This window comes from Rhipicephalus microplus, unplaced genomic scaffold, assembly GCF_043290135.1.
Source record: "Rhipicephalus microplus isolate Deutch F79 unplaced genomic scaffold, USDA_Rmic scaffold_34, whole genome shotgun sequence".
NCBI lineage: Eukaryota > Metazoa > Arthropoda > Arachnida > Ixodida > Ixodidae > Rhipicephalus > Rhipicephalus microplus.
Window position 1 is genome coordinate 915334 of NW_027464607.1, and position 19277 is coordinate 934610.

General features: G+C 41.8%; 1 protein-coding gene across 12 annotated transcripts in view; it reads left to right on the forward strand.

The window, feature by feature from the left end:
• Positions 1-19277, forward strand: part of LOC119162985 (tRNA (34-2'-O)-methyltransferase regulator WDR6) — a 996048-nt gene that overhangs the window by 636369 nt on the left and 340402 nt on the right. For all 12 annotated transcript variants that reach the window (XM_075884507.1, XM_075884515.1, XM_075884512.1 and 9 more), the window contains one exon: positions 5829-5895. In XM_075884507.1, coding sequence (XP_075740622.1) covers positions 5829-5895 — 67 coding nt within the window. The remainder of the gene's footprint in view (positions 1-5828; positions 5896-19277) is intronic.

A 19277-nucleotide genomic window follows, 5' to 3' on the forward strand; every position in this document is an offset into this window, starting at 1 on the left:
GCGCACCAGAGTCTTTTTCTGGATTTTTTTCTTTCTTATTTTAATATGTATACAGTAGATTCTCAGTGAACGGAAATCTGTTAAATGGAACTACTGCTTAAATGGAACTATTGCCTCTGCAATACTTGGTTTCGGACTTGTATTCTGCACTCATGTTCACCTCTCAGTAAACGGAACTCCTGTTAAATGGAACATATTCTCCTCGTCCGTTCAGGTTCCGTTTACGAAGAGTCTACTGTAGATACATATACATATGCGGTGAGTGACGGCGACGCCCACGCCGACACCGACGCCGGCGGCAAAATCGAGCTGAGAGTGTCCGCTTAATTGCTATTGCAATAAAAGAACTAGTGAACTAGTGCTTTCTAACAAACGTAAATTTAGAGAGACAGGTTTCAGCGTAGGTGAAGACATCACCAGAAATATCCAAGCTTTTGCAAAAAGCGAATCGCCACCATACTCTCTGCGCTGTAAAACCCTGTTCATTGGTAATAAGCACTACATCTATGAAGTGTGCTCAAAGGGTGTTAAAGAAGTACAATAACAGTTGTCTCACCACAAGGAACGCCCCCGCCCATCGGTATCAAAACGAGCCAGTCTTTGCTTTTCAGTGATATACCCCAATGCACAAAGTTTTGTCGCTAAATGTGATATTCTGTCTAATCTCGTGTTGTCGTATAACAGCAGCTTACTAATAATTACTGAAACATGGCTGACTGCTGATAATAATGATACGGATGTTCTTGCAGACCTGCCGAATATCAGTCTTTATAGAAAAGATCATAAAGCTTCAAGAGGGGGTGGCGTGCTTATTGCCACCCTTCAGAATTCATTGTGCTCACTCGCTGCACTCGAAATGAACCTGGAAATGATATGGCTTATTTGCCGCGCCTCCCTAAAGACAGTCCTCTTGATCGTTGTAGGGGTCTCGCAGTGATAAGAGAACTCCACGCTCTTGGAATGAGCAAACACAGTAGACATGGTCGGAACAAACCAACCAACTCACATTTATTTAACTATTTTTAGAAACGATATCATCAGCCAAATTCCTATAACATCAATCATGATCAACACGCCAAGACAACCTTACACAATAATAAACAACACTCAAAAACATGACAAACAAGGCGGTGCGGCTGACGCCTGACTCGCTACAAGGGCCCCCGGCAGACGACCTGCGGTGCCATGCACCAGGGTCCCACTGCGAGAGACAACCATTTGTGCTTACTGTTACGCGCAACAGAGACTCGCTCAATTCTCTCGTGCCGCCACAGAGGCTTGCTGCCAGGGCTCACCGCCGGTGCTACCGATCTAACCATGATGATGATAGTGGTGATCAATGCTCGCGAACACAATTCCACCTACCTCTCAATAATTGTGAGCCTGAAATACGGCTTCTGCGCGAGACACCTGTGCCACGCGGTGCAAGCAACTTCACAAGGGGTGTCAACACCCCTACAGCGTTTGTTACAAGCCAAGCGTTTGTTACAAGCCACCACGTAACACACCTGAATTTGCACACGAGCTTAATAACTTCGTGAGTGATCTTGGCCAAAAACACCCAAAAGCAGGTATTTTGCTTTTTGGAGATTTTAGTTTTCCATAAACAAACTGGTGCAACGATTCTGTTCTAGTCGCAGGAAATGAGGTCGCTAAACATTTTGTTAATGTGTGCCATAATCACACAAACTTGACTTGTATTGGAGCTCATGCGGTTTACAAACGACACCTTTAGTATACTTGATAAATATACAAACTAGCCAACCTGGTAGGCTATCATCATTGAATTATCTTCGCGAGGTAAGTGACCATAAAGTAATACATTCCGCCTTCACTCTCCAACTGATACAAAAACTACAGTCGAAACAAAACTATACGCTTGTATGACAAGGGCGATTCCAAGTCCAGGAACAATGAATTGAGCCATTTCCTCTCAACCTTTGAATCATTATTTCCCACACATACACTTCAGGAAACCTGGACGCTGTTTCAAAACAAGATGAACGAACTTGAAAACAAACATATTCAAAACTTACAATGCACATAAATCACTACAAGCCATGGTTTGTAAAAGCTATAAAAAGATAAGAAAGCAAAAAGAAATGTCGCTTCCGGTCAGCCACGTGTCTTGGAAGCACTGAGGCATGGTTGAATTATTACATTGCAGAGAACGCCTACCTGAAAGCCGTTCTCAATGCTAAAAGAACCTTTTTTAATGTTGACCAACCCCAGCTGCTTACTCGTAATCCTTGACAGTTTTGCCCCATTTTAAATTCCCAAGAAACACGCTCTATCAGCATAACAAATGGAGAAGGCGCAACAGTCACAGATGACGAATGCGCCGATATAATCAATGAAGCACTTTTTTCGGTGTTCACAAAAAAAAAAAAAAAACTACTACTCCAGTCATTCTACTACTTTATATCATAACACACATGCCACCAGTAGTATTTTTTACTGATGACTTGTTGTCAATTTGTCAATAATTGAAAAAAGCAAGCTCTGTACTTCATCAGTTATAGACGAAATTAACTTGAATGTGAAAATATATATGAGCACACAAGGTGGAAGGAAGGAAGCACTTGACAGGAAAGACGCTAAACTTACAACTGCAGTTTTATTAGAACAAATTTATTGCACGAGAATATCGATACGCGCGGGCACAACCATCACTAAAAGGCGTCACCCCACAAAAGGTATGTTTCCCTTCTTCAGCTGCTCAAAAAACACACCACTTTTTCACTTAGCGCAACCGAGGGAACACTGATACACATGTTTGCATTCGCAGTAATCTGTTCTGCTGCTGTGATTTCTCTGGTCAATCTGAGTTTTTATTTGCCCAAAATCTTCGTATTGCCGAACTGCGGATTGCACCCATGATCCCTTCAGTGCATTGACAAGTGCGTGCCACCTGCTGGAATCTTCAAGGTCGACGCATGTTCTCTAAGTCGATCATTTAAACATCTGACTGTCTGGCTGTAGTACACTTTTTCACAGCTCAAAGGTATTACACACACAATTTGGGCAAATCAAAACTCAGATTGACCAGAGACATCATGGAAGCAGAACAGATTAGGGCGAATACAAGCACGTGTATCAGTGTTCCCTCGGTTGCGCTAACGAAAAAAGAGGTGCGTTTTTTGAGCAGTTAAAGGAGAGAAACATACCATTTGTGGAGTGACACCTTTTAGTGTGTGGGGTCTCTAATTGGCAAGCGACAGGCTCTTGGAGTGAACGAACACAGCAGACATGGTCGATCCAAACCAAACACATATTTATTTAACTAATTTAGAACGACAATATCGTCAGCCAAATAATTGGTACACCAATCGTGATCAACGTGCTAAGACATCCTTACACAATATTAAACAAGACCATAAACAAGGTGGTGTCGATAACGCCTCACTTGCCACGTCGGCCTACCGCAGGCGACCCGAGGTGTCGTCCACGGCGGACCCACCGTGAGAGACAACCGTTCGCGCCAAACGCCACCAGCCGAAAGAGACTTGCTCAACTCTCTCTGCCACTACCAAGGCTTGCCTGCCACCAGGGGTCACCGCTGGCCCTACCGCTCTAGCAACCATGATGATGATAGTGGTGATCACCGCTTGCGAACACTATGCCACCTTTCGCTCAATAGTTGTTACCCCGGAAATACGGCTTTTATGCGAGACATGTGCATCACGCGGGACAAACAACTTTACTGGAGATGTCAGCACCGATACAAGTGATAGTTGGTTGCGCCTGCGCATTTCGGTGTTTCCGTGCAATGAATTTTGTTTAATAAAACTGCAGTTGTAACTTGAGACTGTTAAACTTATTAAACAAATAAATCTACAATAGGCAATAATATATACAGATTTTTTAAGCATAGTAAAAGGTCTGAAAACTCTTAAAAAGCACAAAAACCCCTTCCTTGTCTCACTTTACTCACTTTTATGCACAGTCTACGCATCTAAACAGTATGTTGTAGTTTGCTGGTGCCAGGGCACCGCGAAATACAAGGCAACGTTTTGGTGGACCAGCTATCAATACATGGATACCAATTTCTGCACTTGACTTGAAAGCTTTTATAAAACAAAAGCTAAGGGGTTATTGGCAAAGCACATGGGACACACGCTTAGGTAACTGCATTTAACTGCATGTTATCAAGCCACAACTTGGTCATTGGCCACCAGTATCCACATCATGCCACACAGAAGTAATACTTACAAGGTTAAGAACAGGACATAGACACACTACACAATAATTTTTTTTGTCTGGTGGCGATCCGCCTTTGTGTGACAGATGTGAAGAGGCATTCACCGTACTTCACATTTTAATCCAGTGTAAAGAATTGGACACGCTGAGAACACCACACTTTCCATTACCTTACCAACATCAAATACCGCTTCATCCTGCAATGTTCATCAGTAGAAAACCACTTTTCACACATAAATCGTTGTAGGCTTTTTTAGGTAAGTTCGTACCTTTCATATTATATACCCGGGCATCCTGTAGCACGACCTCGCCAGAGAGGTCTCCGCTGCGGTGGCTACACTGAACAAAGCACTTGCCTCACGGCCTCATGGCCCTTAGATGCCAGGGTGTGAACCCTGGCATGTCTACCATGATTTTTTATTATTACAAACTTTCATCATCCATTGACGCTACACACTTTTCACGACAGGGTCATGATTTTAATACCTCTATGTTTTTACCTGCCTTAGCACGAGGAATAATAAGACCCTTATACAGCCACTTATCACAATCATTGTCCGCATCTCTAGTCCCATTGATTGATTGATTAAAACTTTATTTTTGTCCTGAGAAGACGCAGGGGAGACCCTGCGCCACCGAACTGGTTCTCTTTGGTCATCAAGTGGCCCTTGCGCCACAAAACACCAAACATCATCATCACTGTCGTGTAATCATCTCGGTATTCACCTTTTATCAGACTTGGAATACGCACCAAGCAGCTGTCTCTTTAAAAGCCTCCCAGTTTCTCGGCTATCTGCACAGAAACTTACACAACACTCCTTCTAGTGTACAGGCATTATTATATCTCACATATGTTCGTCCACAATTAGAGTGCATCATCCACAGCCATCCAGATTAGGGCAGTGATATTCATAGCTGGTAGAAATTCAAGTATCTCCCGAATAAAACAAGACCTTGCATTAATGTCACTGGATCAATGCAGCGTAATCACCCTTTTATGTTTATATCATAGGTACATCTGCAGTAACCAATGCCACTGTTTGTCTTTTCATGTCTCTTTGCGCACATTTTGATGCATTCACAACGCACATAGTTTCGTGAGAATTCATGGTCATACACTGGCATTTAACTAATCACCATTACCTCGAGTCATAGCACATTGGAACAGCCTTCCAGATCACATTTTATTCATCTATAACCGTGAATCTTTTCATGATAACCTGATTTCATTGCATTTTTCTACTGTACAACTTTGTTGCACCTTGCTGTTTATTATTTGTTTGTTTGTTTCCTTGTTCCTTTTTACTGTTTGTCTGTATTTTTTGCAATATATATACTAATGCCCTCATACTCAGTCCCCTTTTATGGGTCTGTAAGGCATTTTAAATAAATAAAAAAAATATATGACAAGAATAGCAGCTCAGTGCATGTCTCCTATAAAGAGGCTCAAATGTGCTTGTACTCTGGTTCATATCGAGGAACCTATAGGCCAGCTCAATCCGGAATTTTCAACAACAGTGGCACTCATCATTCATGTTTGTTTGTTTTTTTTTTTTGCACAAACCAGATGAGTGAATCTCAGGCACGTGTAAAAAAAGTTTGCTTTGTTTTTCTGTCTGTTCTTACAGGCACCTCTGCACAAGAAAAAGATTGCAGCCATCTGTCTTCTGTTTACAGAGGAGAATGCTTCTGGGGGTAAGTGTCCTATTGATGCAGTTTGCTGGTCACGTGTCCTCAATAAACTTAGGTAATTATTACACTCTGTGAACACACATCAAATGATACATCTCTGTTACACGCCAGTTGAAAGTAGGAAGGGCTATGAAGGTTGTAAATTTCACTGAAAAATTGGTTTTGCAAAGGCAGTGTCTTTCAAAGAGTCTTTCATCTTTTCCTTTCTTTTTTTTTTTTTTTGAGTGAAGGGATGTGATGATAACATTATGGGGAGTATTTATTTAAAGCTCATGAGTATGTACCAGAGTGGGGTCACACTGCACAGGGTGCACAAAATGCAAGTCAACAGGGCAAGCCAGACTCAGCCCCACAACAACAACAATGTCGTTTTCCATTCGGCGCCATTTCAGCAGCTCTGCCAAAGTTGTATTTCCATACCTGTGACAATATTGCCACACATGCTCATTTTGTTCTGTTTCATGTTGCCGGCCCATGAAAAGTATAGATAGTGCCTGGGGCGAATCGTGCCAAAATGTCTGAGAGTATTTGAGATTATCTTGGGATCACTTCATAAGCTTGAGCGTGCAAACGCGAACAGCTGTGTTGATGCTAGAAAAAATGCAACCACCAGTGATGATGCTCGAATTTTCAACGCCGCATGTGTAAATGCCAATGTGCTTTTTTAAAAGAAATATACTTCCTTAGTGCACAGGGAATGATTCAGAAAGGAGACAGATAGGACAAAGCGTACATGCCTTGCTACGTGCCTTGCCACGAATCACTTGATCAACGGCAACACTCTGTTCGCTTCTCAGTACCAGTGTGTATCCTGCCTTTCTGTTTACTCGTCACAAGTTCAGCGAAATAAACGTTTCGGTGATGCTATCGCTGCGCCAATTGCGCCAAACTGTGCTAGGTTGCTCTGGATGCTAAATGCTGCTACATTTCCTGAGAAATTGGTGAGTCTGCACCCAACCTGGGGCTAAGGGCATGCTCTGACTTTCAGAAACAAAACTGGTGCACTTGCATAAGATGCGATCCCAGGCAAGCCAAGCCGAACTGGGCTAACCAAATGTCAATATTGGGAACATTGAATGTGGTTAATCTTCGATTTTTCAGTCTTCCTAGGCACCGCAAAATCGCCACAGCCCCATCTGAATTGGCTGCAATGTCTCCTAGAGTACACTTATCAGGCATTTCAGTGCACGCCCAGGATGTCGTAAATACATTCACGACCTGCTGACGTACATTTGAAAATTTGCATCACTTGACGATCGTGTGGATACCAGCAAAGCACGGAATAAATTGCAGCTTTCTCGCATGGAGCGTGTGAAAACCATGACGCAGAATAAAGAAATACTTGTCCGGACCTCCGTGATGTTTGTGTGCTGTGTGTACTTAGAAGATGCGCCACTGAACGAAAATCTCCGGTCACACATATCATTTGCTGCTACACAAGGCCGATCGTTCCTAGTGTGCAGCACACGCCAGTGCAGCTGATGCTGTACCTACCATACTGGGCCCCATTTTCATGTGTTTCACGAAAATGGGGCCCGTGTTTGTCATGAAAATGTGTTCTTGATGCCCATTGCATTCCTGACCGCACATGGGTGCGGCTGTGGCGAGCTGCTTTCATTCGTTAAGGCACAGCGTCTCTGCGGCACACTTGGCCAATTCGCACAGAAAGGCAGCATGAATGGTGGCGCGGCACGTGGGCGATAAAAAGCGTGCAGTACATTTACAATTGCGCCACATGCAGTAACCAGCAGTTAGCTGAAGATGATTATCAAAAAGTGATTAAGGGGGCACATGGGCCTTGTGTAACTATTGCTACTGCTGCTAGAGTAATGAAACTTGCAGGTAATATCTAATTTAACGTGCTGACTACAAATATGCAACTAGTTTTTGTGTAAATTATGCAGAAAAACTTATACAGTTTTTTTCTATTTTTTACTTCTGGGATGACTGGCAAAAAATGTATTACAATAAGAAAGCTAAATGTTACATTTATATATTCCTGAATGCTCAATGATTTCAAGAAGCATAATTTATTGTTTCTGCACCTATTTTATCCCAAGTTACAAAAGTTAAAACAATAAACGTGAAACATGATTTCGCTGTCTATTGTTTGCCCAGATTTTCAAAATTTTTCATGGTGAAGAAACATTGTACTATAGGCATCTTGTACTCTTTGGAAGCCTAGCTATCAGATAAAAAAAATCCTTCAGAACTGGGTGATTAGAAGGGTAACAACAGCGCCCACAACGTGCAAACAACCCAATAAAGTGTTCTGAGAAAAATGGGAAAAACTAATGACCGTGTGAAAAAAGCTCTTTATCTTCTGGATGAGCACGATTGCAACTGCGAGTGGCTCAGAAGGCTCCTGGAGAATAATCTGGGTTGGGCTTTCCCCTTTGCCTCCGCTTAGCAGCTGCCTGGAAGGCTACTGCCTCTTTCTCTCTGCATCGACAGTTAGGGAATTTCCAGTGAGTGAAACTAGATAGTTCGCGAAGTAAATGTTCTGTCCTAGCAAAACTATACTTTCTACAAGCCTCAAATTTTGTGAGAACGTGCAGGAAGATGTCCTGAGTGGAATATCAACAAAATTGAAAAATCCGTTTTTTCGCTATTTTTTCGCTTTCAAGACCCTTGTGCCTCCTTAAGTCTTAGCGGCCTGTTTACCGCATTGCCGTCATATCCTCCGGGCATTTCTGGCGCTTATCCATTAGACATAACCTCACTATGCTGTGGTACCGGTCTTTTGAATTTTTGATCTGCTGTACCCTATAGAAGTTGTACTTTCAAACAGTGATGTGATGCCAAACAATTTTTGAAAGCGCTCTTTAAAAGCGCTTTTAACTATACAGAGGTGGACTGGTCACACCACAAACACAAAGCGCAGACTAGTAAATATTTTATTTTCTGACATTTTCCTCGCATATATACATGAAGGAAAAGGTGTCGCAAAAAACCTGAGACAAGACAAAAAGAAAGTATTAAGAAAGTTAAGTTATTTTTATAAAATGAGTTTTTTTCAAAGAAGGATCAATAGGTGGTGTGCTGATACATTCGTCGGCGTATGCCTGTGTCATCATAAAAAATTCCGTCATGACTCGTTCCGTTTTATTACAAACCTGTGGCAAGACTGTGGTCTTCTCGAAAAGGGGCGTATATTAACATTGCGATACATGTGATGCTGGATTACCCAGATGTGTGAATAATTGACAGTTATTTCGGTGCTCTCTTAACCTTGTTTTTAAACACCTTTCCGTCTGTCCGACGTATCTTGTACCACGTTTCACAGGAATGTCTTGCACTGCAGTCAAACCTCGTTATAACGAAGTTGAAGGGGGGGTGTAATTACTGCATTATAACCATTAGTTCGTTATAGTCAATATTCATTTCTACTGAGAATCAGCCAGGAAGACAGAATGTACACGCCAACGAATATCACAGCAGCCCACCGCGCCGAAAAAAAAACGGCCATCGGAAGGCAAAAAATTGCAAAATAACAAAGAACAATGCACTTTATTACCGCCAAATTCAGCGCACCAGCTGGCAGATATCTTCAAAGAAAAATGGTCCTTAATATTATTGAATTTTGCCGACTCTTCCTCATGCAGATGGCTGCTTTTCCAGCTGCAGTGGCTATTTTGAGTCCGTCCTCGCCGTTAATGTAAGCACCAAAGAAGCAGCACAGCAGCCCTGTCGCATCCAGTGCTTGCGCGGGCGTTGGTACTTCGGATTCGCCAACATTAGGCTCGGGGTGTTAACACATATGTCACTGTCGTCATGCATGTCCGTCACCGCGGGCACAATATCCACATCTGACAAATCTTTGGCTGTCACCGCCTCAGCATCGGCACCGACGTACATGCAGACAGGCACAATGCTGGTGTCAAGGAGAGCGTATGACGACGTCAGGGCCTGGTCACCCGCGGCACCCAGCGACATCGCCGAAATCTTCGGTCACTTTTTTTTTCTTGATGCCAGACTCAACGGGTTTTCACATTGCCGACGTCTGCTCGATTGTTTATTTTTGCGCTTACGTTTGCAGCTGCCGTTGTCCATCTCGTGTCTAACGGCAGAAACTGATAGAGGTGGCGTTGCTCTTCAACAGTGAATGACAACGAAGAAAACCACAATCTCCACCGCCCGGGCGGCGTGCTAGGCCCCAGCACAGAACTAAAGAAAAGGAGGAGGTCATGCGCGTGAGCGGGTCAACGAGTTCTACAGAAGAGGGGAGGCCGGCTGACGCGCGCACTCGCTCAAGTTGCTGCGTGGACGAGTTTATTAGTTCCCAAGGAAGGGGGAGGCAGAGACTCGCTCCCACTGGTGTGTTGGCAGGCCGCAGGCGGCTGCCGGGGAGTGCAAGGCGCATCTTTTGAATTACTGCAGCTGTGATGAGACGTAAATTGTCGCGCGCTTTAAGATATTGAATTGACGTATACCAAAATTATCAGTAAATGCTCATTGCAGACGAAGAATGGCTCGTTATATTTATTGTGAGGAAATTTTTGCTTTGCTAAAAGGAGGTTTTAAATACTTGGGCATCTATGGGAATTTTAAGGGGAATTGCAATTGCTTCGTTATATTCATTAGTTTGTTATATCCTGCTTCACTATAACAAGGTTTCAATGTACCTTCTTATTATAATGGACAAACTTTATAATGTGATTGATACTGCAATCAGTATTACTATTACATTTTTTCTCGCAGCCCTTCACCCTCCGACACATTGCAGTATGTTTTTCCGGGGCCGAGAAAAGCAGTTCGAGGTTCTGTGCATTTGCAATCTTATTAAGTTTGTGTGAAAAACTGTGCATGTATGGCAGAAATATTGGTCTTGCTGTCTTTGTAGGCATTTCATTGCGTGGTCTATTCTTTTTCCCGTTACTTGTCTAATAGCTTATCAGTCGCCGACACGATCAAAGAATCAGGAAATTCACTGTTCTTGAGCATTTTCACCTGTGTAATGAAGCTCTGCATCACTTTATGCGGACAGTATTTTTACACAGTTTGCTTTAAACCACAAAATGCTACTCCTTTTAGGGGCGAAGCACCACTTTGGCTAGCCTTGTCACACGTCACGCATAACCAAAAAAAGAATAGACAAGAAAGAAAAGAAGAGATTCGGTCTCATTTTCTAGATGGTGTTACTCTGCTGCTACTTTCCGAAGTACTGCGATTCTCCGATTGGCTTCCGCACACGCTTTGCCTTAATGCGCGGAGAACGAGTGCCTCTCTCAGTCTCTGGATCGTTGCTGTACGTGTCGTACCGTTGGTGGGGCATGGACGAAGCAGAGCGGTGGGTGCGTTGAAGATGCTTGCGCTTTGCTTTCTTGGCTCACGTCTCGTCGTTGTTACTCGCGCGCCGTCTCGTCTGCATTTTGGACACATTCACGGACGAATGCATGCGTGGACAGACAAACAGACAGACAGGTGGATGCATGCACAGACGGACGAATAGACGTACAGATGGATGCACAAACAAACGTACGCATGTATGGATGCACGGACTAACACACGGATGGATGCACGGATGGATTGACAGAACAGATGGACATAGAGACGCTTTGCCCCACTCATCATTCACTCTGTGGATAATTATCCACAGAGTGAATGAAATGCTGTAATATTTTAATTAGTTTCAAATGCACGAATCTGTATCTCATGGTCCTTGTGGCTTTTTTTAGATACATCCAACATGTCTGATCTATATTTAGATATATCTGCATGTCTATAAACCTTAAAGAAGACTCACTTGGCTATTCATATGTGAATTCTAACCCAGAAAGTTGTGTGAGCTTATGCAAGATTTTTTCCACGTTCACAGTATTCAAGCTTTTCTATGGTACACAAAGCAGGAAATCATCCACATATCTAAAACAAGCCTTTACATGTATTTCAATAAAAAAAGCTAATAAAAGTCTATCTCCCTTTTTCATGAAAGGGTCGCACAGCATAGGCGCTGAACAAAAGCCGATACAAATTCCGTCTCACTGCGCATACACACCACATTCGTATTGGAAAAACAGTGATTGCAGATAAAAGAGTTCAATAAAATCTTGTACACTGGTTCTACACTGTTTTTCGAAATTACTTCCACCAAAGGAGTCAATGCACTCTCGAACGGCTTGGGTAGCCGTTAGCGAGTGCATCAGAGAAAACCTCTCGGAGGCTTTGCAAGATCCTGTGTGCAGAAAGCTGGAAGCAAGTAGGTTTTTGCTGCCAATGCATTGAAGTAACGTGTGCCAGCATGTTGGAGAAGAAGGCCGGAAGAATGATGGCACGCCACTTTCATTAATGGCACAAGCCCTCAAGGAGCAACGCTGCAAAAAGTTTTTCACTGCTACCTCGGAAAGCCAATGAAGAATGCCAGGACGTACAAGGCCATACTAATTTATCGGAGTGCCAACTACCGGCCAAGGTGCAATGCTCGCTGGACAAGGGACCAAAGTTTGCGGTGAAACCAACTGTAAAGCCGACGAAATCCATTGGAATCGTGCATTCGATTGTAAGGTTCGTAGTGGTCCTTGAAACCCTTGAAAACCCTTTAATTTTAAAATGGCATTTTCAAGGCCTTGAAAACCTTTAAATTTGTCTGAGCTCCTCAAAGCCCTTCAATTTCGTCGATTAAGGTTTGTTCAACCAAAAATTAGTGGATTTTTTTGCGTGCTTACCAACTACATATATATATGTGCTCTCAAACCAACAAACCATTTAATCCAACCCGATTCCCTAGCCATATTGCAGTGTTTTAGTACAGTGAAGAGCACCCTTCTAGTACACTGTAGTTGTGATAGCGCTTGCGTGGTTACAGCAGCAGCAGAGCTAATCCAATACTCTGTTTCACCACTTTGATTCAGCACTACCGAAACTATAGGGTGTAAGAAAGCCACACACTTGCACAGCAAAACATAGTCCCGTATATTATAAGTGCTTTAAAATTCATCGAGTTGACTCAAATTGGCGTTTGTTTGGTATGTGTTATGTCACATCGATATGTGATATGTTTACTTTTCGCATTTAGTTCATACGGACAACATTATTTTTGTCACTTACCCCCGGTAACTGTGTTGATAAATCAATATGGCAGCGCCCCTGCAGAAGCAACCGCCCGCCCGCTCTGATCCGATCTTACTCTTGCTACACGCCCACTGCACTGAGAGCAACAAATGAATGGTGCAATCTGCCATCAATTTGTTTCATCGTACTTTGAGAATAAAACATCAGATACGTTTTATCGTTATTAGTGAGATATGCTGCTTTCTTTGCTGCACTCGCTAAGACCAACGCGTAGAGGCAGTGCTTGAGCTGCGTCACCAGACCGAGAACGCCGCATCTCCAATGAACATGCAACATGGCACAGCATTTCCGGCGCATCTTATCCTCCTTCGATGGAAACAAAAAAAAAAGAGAGAGAAGAAGCATTGCAGCAAGAGACGCGAACAAACGCATCGACAGAGAAGTAGTTATACGAGAGCCCAAAAAAAAAAAAAAAAAAAAAACGTCGGATAGAAACAGCCACAAACTGAAGTTATCCGCTGGCATGAGCGTCCACCGATCTTCAGCAGAGCAACAAATCCACGCTTTAAGTGCGTGGTGTGACTGCTTGTTTTGCAGTTTTACTGTATCTTCAAGTTAATAAACCAGCCTTATCTGCAATGAGTGTAAATAAACAATTCGGCGAGCAGACGCCGTGAAGACGGTGAGCAGCCGACATGGCACGGATGAATATGTGGAGTGGCTAATCACCCTTCTTATTGACTGAGGGGCCCTGTAGCCTCCACAGTGCTGAAGAGAACTTCTGAAACAGAGTATAGCTTTTTTGTGGAGACTGTGCAAGTGTGCGCGTATATTCACAGTCACGTCACTTGTGGTGGAACCATGCCGAGCAAGTTCAAATTCGAGGCACCTTGGTTATGCATTGCTGCTTATAGAGTGTGGATTGCTTCAGGTACGTAAAACTCGCTTAAGGCAAAGTTTTCCCATGTGAGAAGTGCTTCGATATGTTATTGAATGGGGAGTCTGCCCTTAAATGTCACATGAAGAGTGCAAAACACATTGAGAACACTGTGACTACAGTTCATGGTAACTTGAGTGCGTTCATGATGCCAACCATACAAATAAAATTAAGTACAAGTTTTTATGCTGTAAAAAGTGGTGTTGTTATTTTCTGCAGTGTCAAGTGTTATTTTAGCTCCTTGAAAACCCTTGAATTTTTGTTCACTCAGGGGCTGTGAACCCTGGATTGCCAATCGAATTCCTGAAGAAAAAGGAGCTGTCATTATCTCGAAAATTATGGACTGCATTATGTGGTATTCAAACCGAAAATTCGAGGATGTGCTGTTAAGGAAACAGTTATCTATATAGGACATGCCAACTTGTAGCTACTGCTAATGAACAAGACTGCAAAGTTTGTGGTGTTGAAGAAATACGAATACGAACAAAAGGCGGCAAAAGCAATTAGGAAGAAGTTTGGTGCTACCGACTGTGACGAAAGCAATCTGAAACAAGTGAAAACTTGGCCATAAAAAGGTGTCAAATACTTGCCCTTAGCAAGCTAAAAATGAAGGTGAAAGGAAGTAACCAGCTTACCCTAACCCCCATTTTTAGTATCATGATACATAAAGAGAACCACCCATTTGGAATTATCAAGGATAAAGGAATATGGCAAGGATGTGTGGCTGTTTACCTAAATACTCATCTGTTTGTTTGCCCAATCGAATACCCATGCATGATACAAGAACTCGAGCATCAAGTGAGCCAATTAAATGTTTTTCTATTGACATATTATGTTTTACAATATACCACATCCGGCTGCTATTCAAGCTGTTGAAGAGTGCATAGAGTCATTTGGTGAAAGTAATTTTGAAAAACAGTGTGCAATCAGTGCACACAGTTTTATTGAACTCCTAAAACTCGCTGTTGTCGAATACGAAGGTGGTGTGTATGCGCAGTGAGACGAAATTTCTACAGTCTTCTGTTTAGCGCCTGTGCTGTGCAATCTGTTTATGACAGAAAGAGACAGACTTTATTTAGCACTTTTAAATGAAATGCATGTAAAGGGTTGCTTTAGATATGTCGATGATTTCTAGCTTTGTGTACAATAGAAAAATGTGAATACTCCTAATGTGGAAAAAATCTTGCAAAAGTTCGCACAAGTTTTTTCTGGGCTAAAATTCCTGTATGTATTGCCAAATGAGTCTTCTTTAAAGTTTCTAGAGATGCAGATTCACCTAAAAGTATATCATACAAGTTAGATGATTGGAGGGCCGCCAGAGTCAAGCCTCTTTATAAGTTGGGTAAAAAGCAACTTATCTCGAATTATCGTCCTATTTCATTAACGTCAACTACCTCTAAGCTTATAGAACACATAATACATACGCATATCTTCGAGTTTCTTAGTAAGCATAATATCTTAACAAAACACCAGCACAGATTCAGAAAAGGCTATTCAACCTGTACTCAACTTGTCGAAACAATTCACGATTTCGCAACTTCAATTAACAATGGGACACAAACTGACGCAATCTTTATAAACTTTTAAAAAGCGTTTGACAAAGTCTCACACAAGAAATTACTTTTGAAATTAGAGAAAACACTTGAAAATCCGCGCCTAATAAAATGGATAGCAGACTACCTTATAAACCGTAAACAATTGGTTGTTTTTAATGAATTCTGTTCAGAAGAGGCAACCGTTGACTCTGGCGTCCCACAGGGTACGGTTCTTGGACCCCTTTTGTTTTTAATTTTTATCAATGATATTGTGAATGAAATTCCTGTAAAAATCAAGTTGTATTCAGATAATTGTGTCATATATTCTGAAATATCCAATGTAACCGATCAAATCATTCTGAATAGTGCCTTTTATAACATTGAAAAGTGGTGTGATTTATGGCAGATGTCAATTAACTTCGATAAAACAGTATTTATACGAATAACCCACAAGAAAAAAACCCTACGATTTAATTATTCCACCGCAAGTTTCACCCTTTCTGAGGTGACTAACATTAAGTATCTTGGCCTTTGGATTACCAATGACCTTAGCTGGACTAAACATATCGACTCCGTAATTACAAACGCTAATCAAAAACTATTTTTCCTTCGAAGAGCTCTAAAACATTCTAATTCCACGGTGCGTACTCTAGCGTACAGGACTATCATTCGCCCAGTGTTAGAATATGGAGTAATTATTTGGGACCCCTTCACTAAAGTTAACATAACTAAATTGGAAAACATGCAGAAAAAGGCAGTCCACTTTATCTTTAATAGCTTTGGACGCACCTCTATAACTGAACTCCTACATCGTGCCAATCAGCCTTCAGTTACCGAAAGAAATCGTTTAATACGACTACAATTTCTTTACCAAATAATTAAAGGGCATTACAAGCTTGATGTTTCCAATATCATTTCCTTTTCTTCTGGGTACGCCACCCGCCAAAGGCATCAACTTACAATAACCCCTTTCCGGTCCCGAAATAACTGCTTCAAATATTCCTTTTCCCCTCGTACAGTAACTCAGTGGAGTGGACTAACTAAAATGCCCCGCCACGGTGGTCTAGTGGCTAAGGTACTCGGCTGCTGACCCGCAGGTCGCGGGTTCGAATCCCGGCTGTGGCGGCTGCATTTCCGATGGAGGCGGAAATGTTGTAGGCCCGTCTGCTCAGATTTGGGTGCACGTTAAAGAACCCCAGGTGGTCAAAATTTCCGGAGCCCTCCACTACGGCGTCTCTCATAATCATATGGTGGTTTTGGGAGGTTAAACCCCACAAATCAATCAAATCAGTGGACTAACTAATAACCAAGTGATGGAGCTGTCCCTAAAGTTGTTTGCAGCAAATTTGACCTGATTGTTCACATCATGCCGTTCTATTTTTTGTTTGTTTGTTTGATTTATTCATTCTTGAGTGCCAACATTGTGAAAATTATATCTGTAACCACCCTGCTAAAATTTCTGTAATAGGGATTGCAGTATGAATAAATAAATAAATAAATAAATACAAGTTAGATGTACAGTTAAACCTGGATATTGTCACGAGGTCGTGACGTGACCGAAGACGGGAGACTTCGTGTTGGGGTTTAACTGTTTATTTGGGCAAACCCGTGCCCGGTAAACGGAAAGTCCAGTTATAGCAGCAGTGTCGCACATATAGCAGTCTCGGACTGATAGCGGCGAACGGAGCGTCGGCCTTCGATCAAAAACTGACAAGCGGCGAAGCGCTTAGGCATTTATACTCTTGCCGTCGAATGTTCTAGCGTTATCGCTGGCGGTGGCGTAGGTTCCAGAACAATCTGTACCGTTCGCACAGTGGGCGTGATCTTATTGAAATGATCTAGTACAGTCCGGAACCTTCTCGAAAACTGCAGGCGCAGTTTGCGCTGAGAATCGTGTGGTGTTTTGGGAAGGTAACAAAAACTTGGGAAATGGAACGTGGCATTGCCCCCCTCTGATAAAAGGCATCGTCCCGATGCTTTAACTAAAGATGAAGGTACAATAATAATGCAAGAAAGTACAATGAATAAATTACGGTACAACAATAATACAAAAAAAACACTGTTTCAGTTTGTTAACGCGCATGGAACGGCTTAAGGCGCGCCACATGGACGACTTTTTTTTTTGGTTAGTTATCTTTATTTATTTATTGTGAATACATTGAAAGGCTGACGACAAAGTCTGCTTACAAACAGCTTGACAGGCCCGTCAGCCCAACTCAAACGTCAGCAGCAGACGGCAGATATGCATGCTGTAGAAATTTACAGTAATAAACAGAACACACCAAAATATCGCAATTCTATTGCGATAACAAAAATATGCAAGTAAAAAATATATGCACGCTAACAATTAAACAAAGAAACGATATTGTATTCGAAAAACATGGGAACGCTACAAACAAGAAAAAGAGAAACGACGAGGCAATACTGAAACATACAAAAGTGCAAATAGTGTCAATTTACAAAAAAAGATGCACCGGTAAAAGAAAGACTGATAATAAAAAGTATACATATGAGCTACTGCACACAACAGAACAAGAATAAGCGCTTCAAAAAAAAAAAAAAAAAAACAAATGGTTACACCAATCAGGGTATCACCCACACTGAGATGCATATGCACTAAAATGTTACACATAGGAAAACCAACGGCTAGTAATTGAAGGCCCGAAAAATTGGATGCATAATGCATTGAAACGGTACACACAGGAAAAAAGTAATGTTTGTTGTTGAAGGCGCGAAAAATTTGAGTAGCAAAGAGAAGGAGTAAAAAGAAGGTCTGTAACGAAGCTCTGCAAAGCAGAATCGATAGACACTTGGCGATAACAAAATGGGCGACGTAAAAAAAAAAAAAAAAAAACCTTACCAGGATGACGCTATCAATCTACGCACTTCCTTTTTGAAAGTACGCGTCATATCTGTGTTTCTTGCTTCCAGTTTGTTCAGTAAGCGCGGCAAAGTATTAGATAATGTTTGCAGACCGTATGATGTACGAAAGGTGGGCACGTGCCATCGTTCAGTGTTTCTGCAAGTGTATACAGGCGCATTCGGGCAAAGGCAGGCCAGCTCAGATAAATTTTTGCAATTTTTCGCTAGTTCTTTCTTGAAGCTAAGAGCTAATCTTACATTATAAAGATAGAAAATTTTGGTAATGCAGTATTTCTGAAATAAATGACCAGTGTGGGCCGAGAAGCTCAAATTCCAAATAGAACGCAAGGATTTTTTTTGCAGTAAATTGAGTCTATTTTTATTAGCAAGCGTAGTAGTTCCCCAAACTAGGTGAGCGTAATTTAGATAAGATTCAAACAAAGATTTATAAAGCAGTAACTTAACTTTAAGTGGAATTAAGTGGCAGTGTTTGCTAAAAATTCCTGCAATGCGAGACAATATTATCATTACAGAATTAACGTGGTCATCCCAAGTAAGGTGACTACTGAAGTGCACTCCCAATACCTTCAGGCATTCCACGATTTCTATTGAGTCAGAACCAAATTTAACATACTGCGGAACAATGATTTGTTTATTTCGGGGTCGAAACAGTATAGCTTTAGACTTGTTTGCGTTTATTTTTAATCGATTAGTAATTGACCAGCATTGAATAGACTACAAGACAGCGTTAGTTTCTCTTCCGATCTGGTCAGACGAGTCCAACGAAAAAAGTATGGTCATATCATCGGCATACAAAATGCACTTAGCTTGTTGACATAAGCTTAAAATATCATTAATATATAAATTAAACAACAAAGGTCTTAATATACTTCCCTGTGGAACTCCAGTTATTATACGCTTAACAGATGATTTGTGGGTATCAATACAAACATACTGTGTGCGACTGGCTAAGTAAGAGGCGAGTAAAGAGTGAACACAACCGCGAAAGCCATACCTATCAAGTTTCGATAAAAGTATGT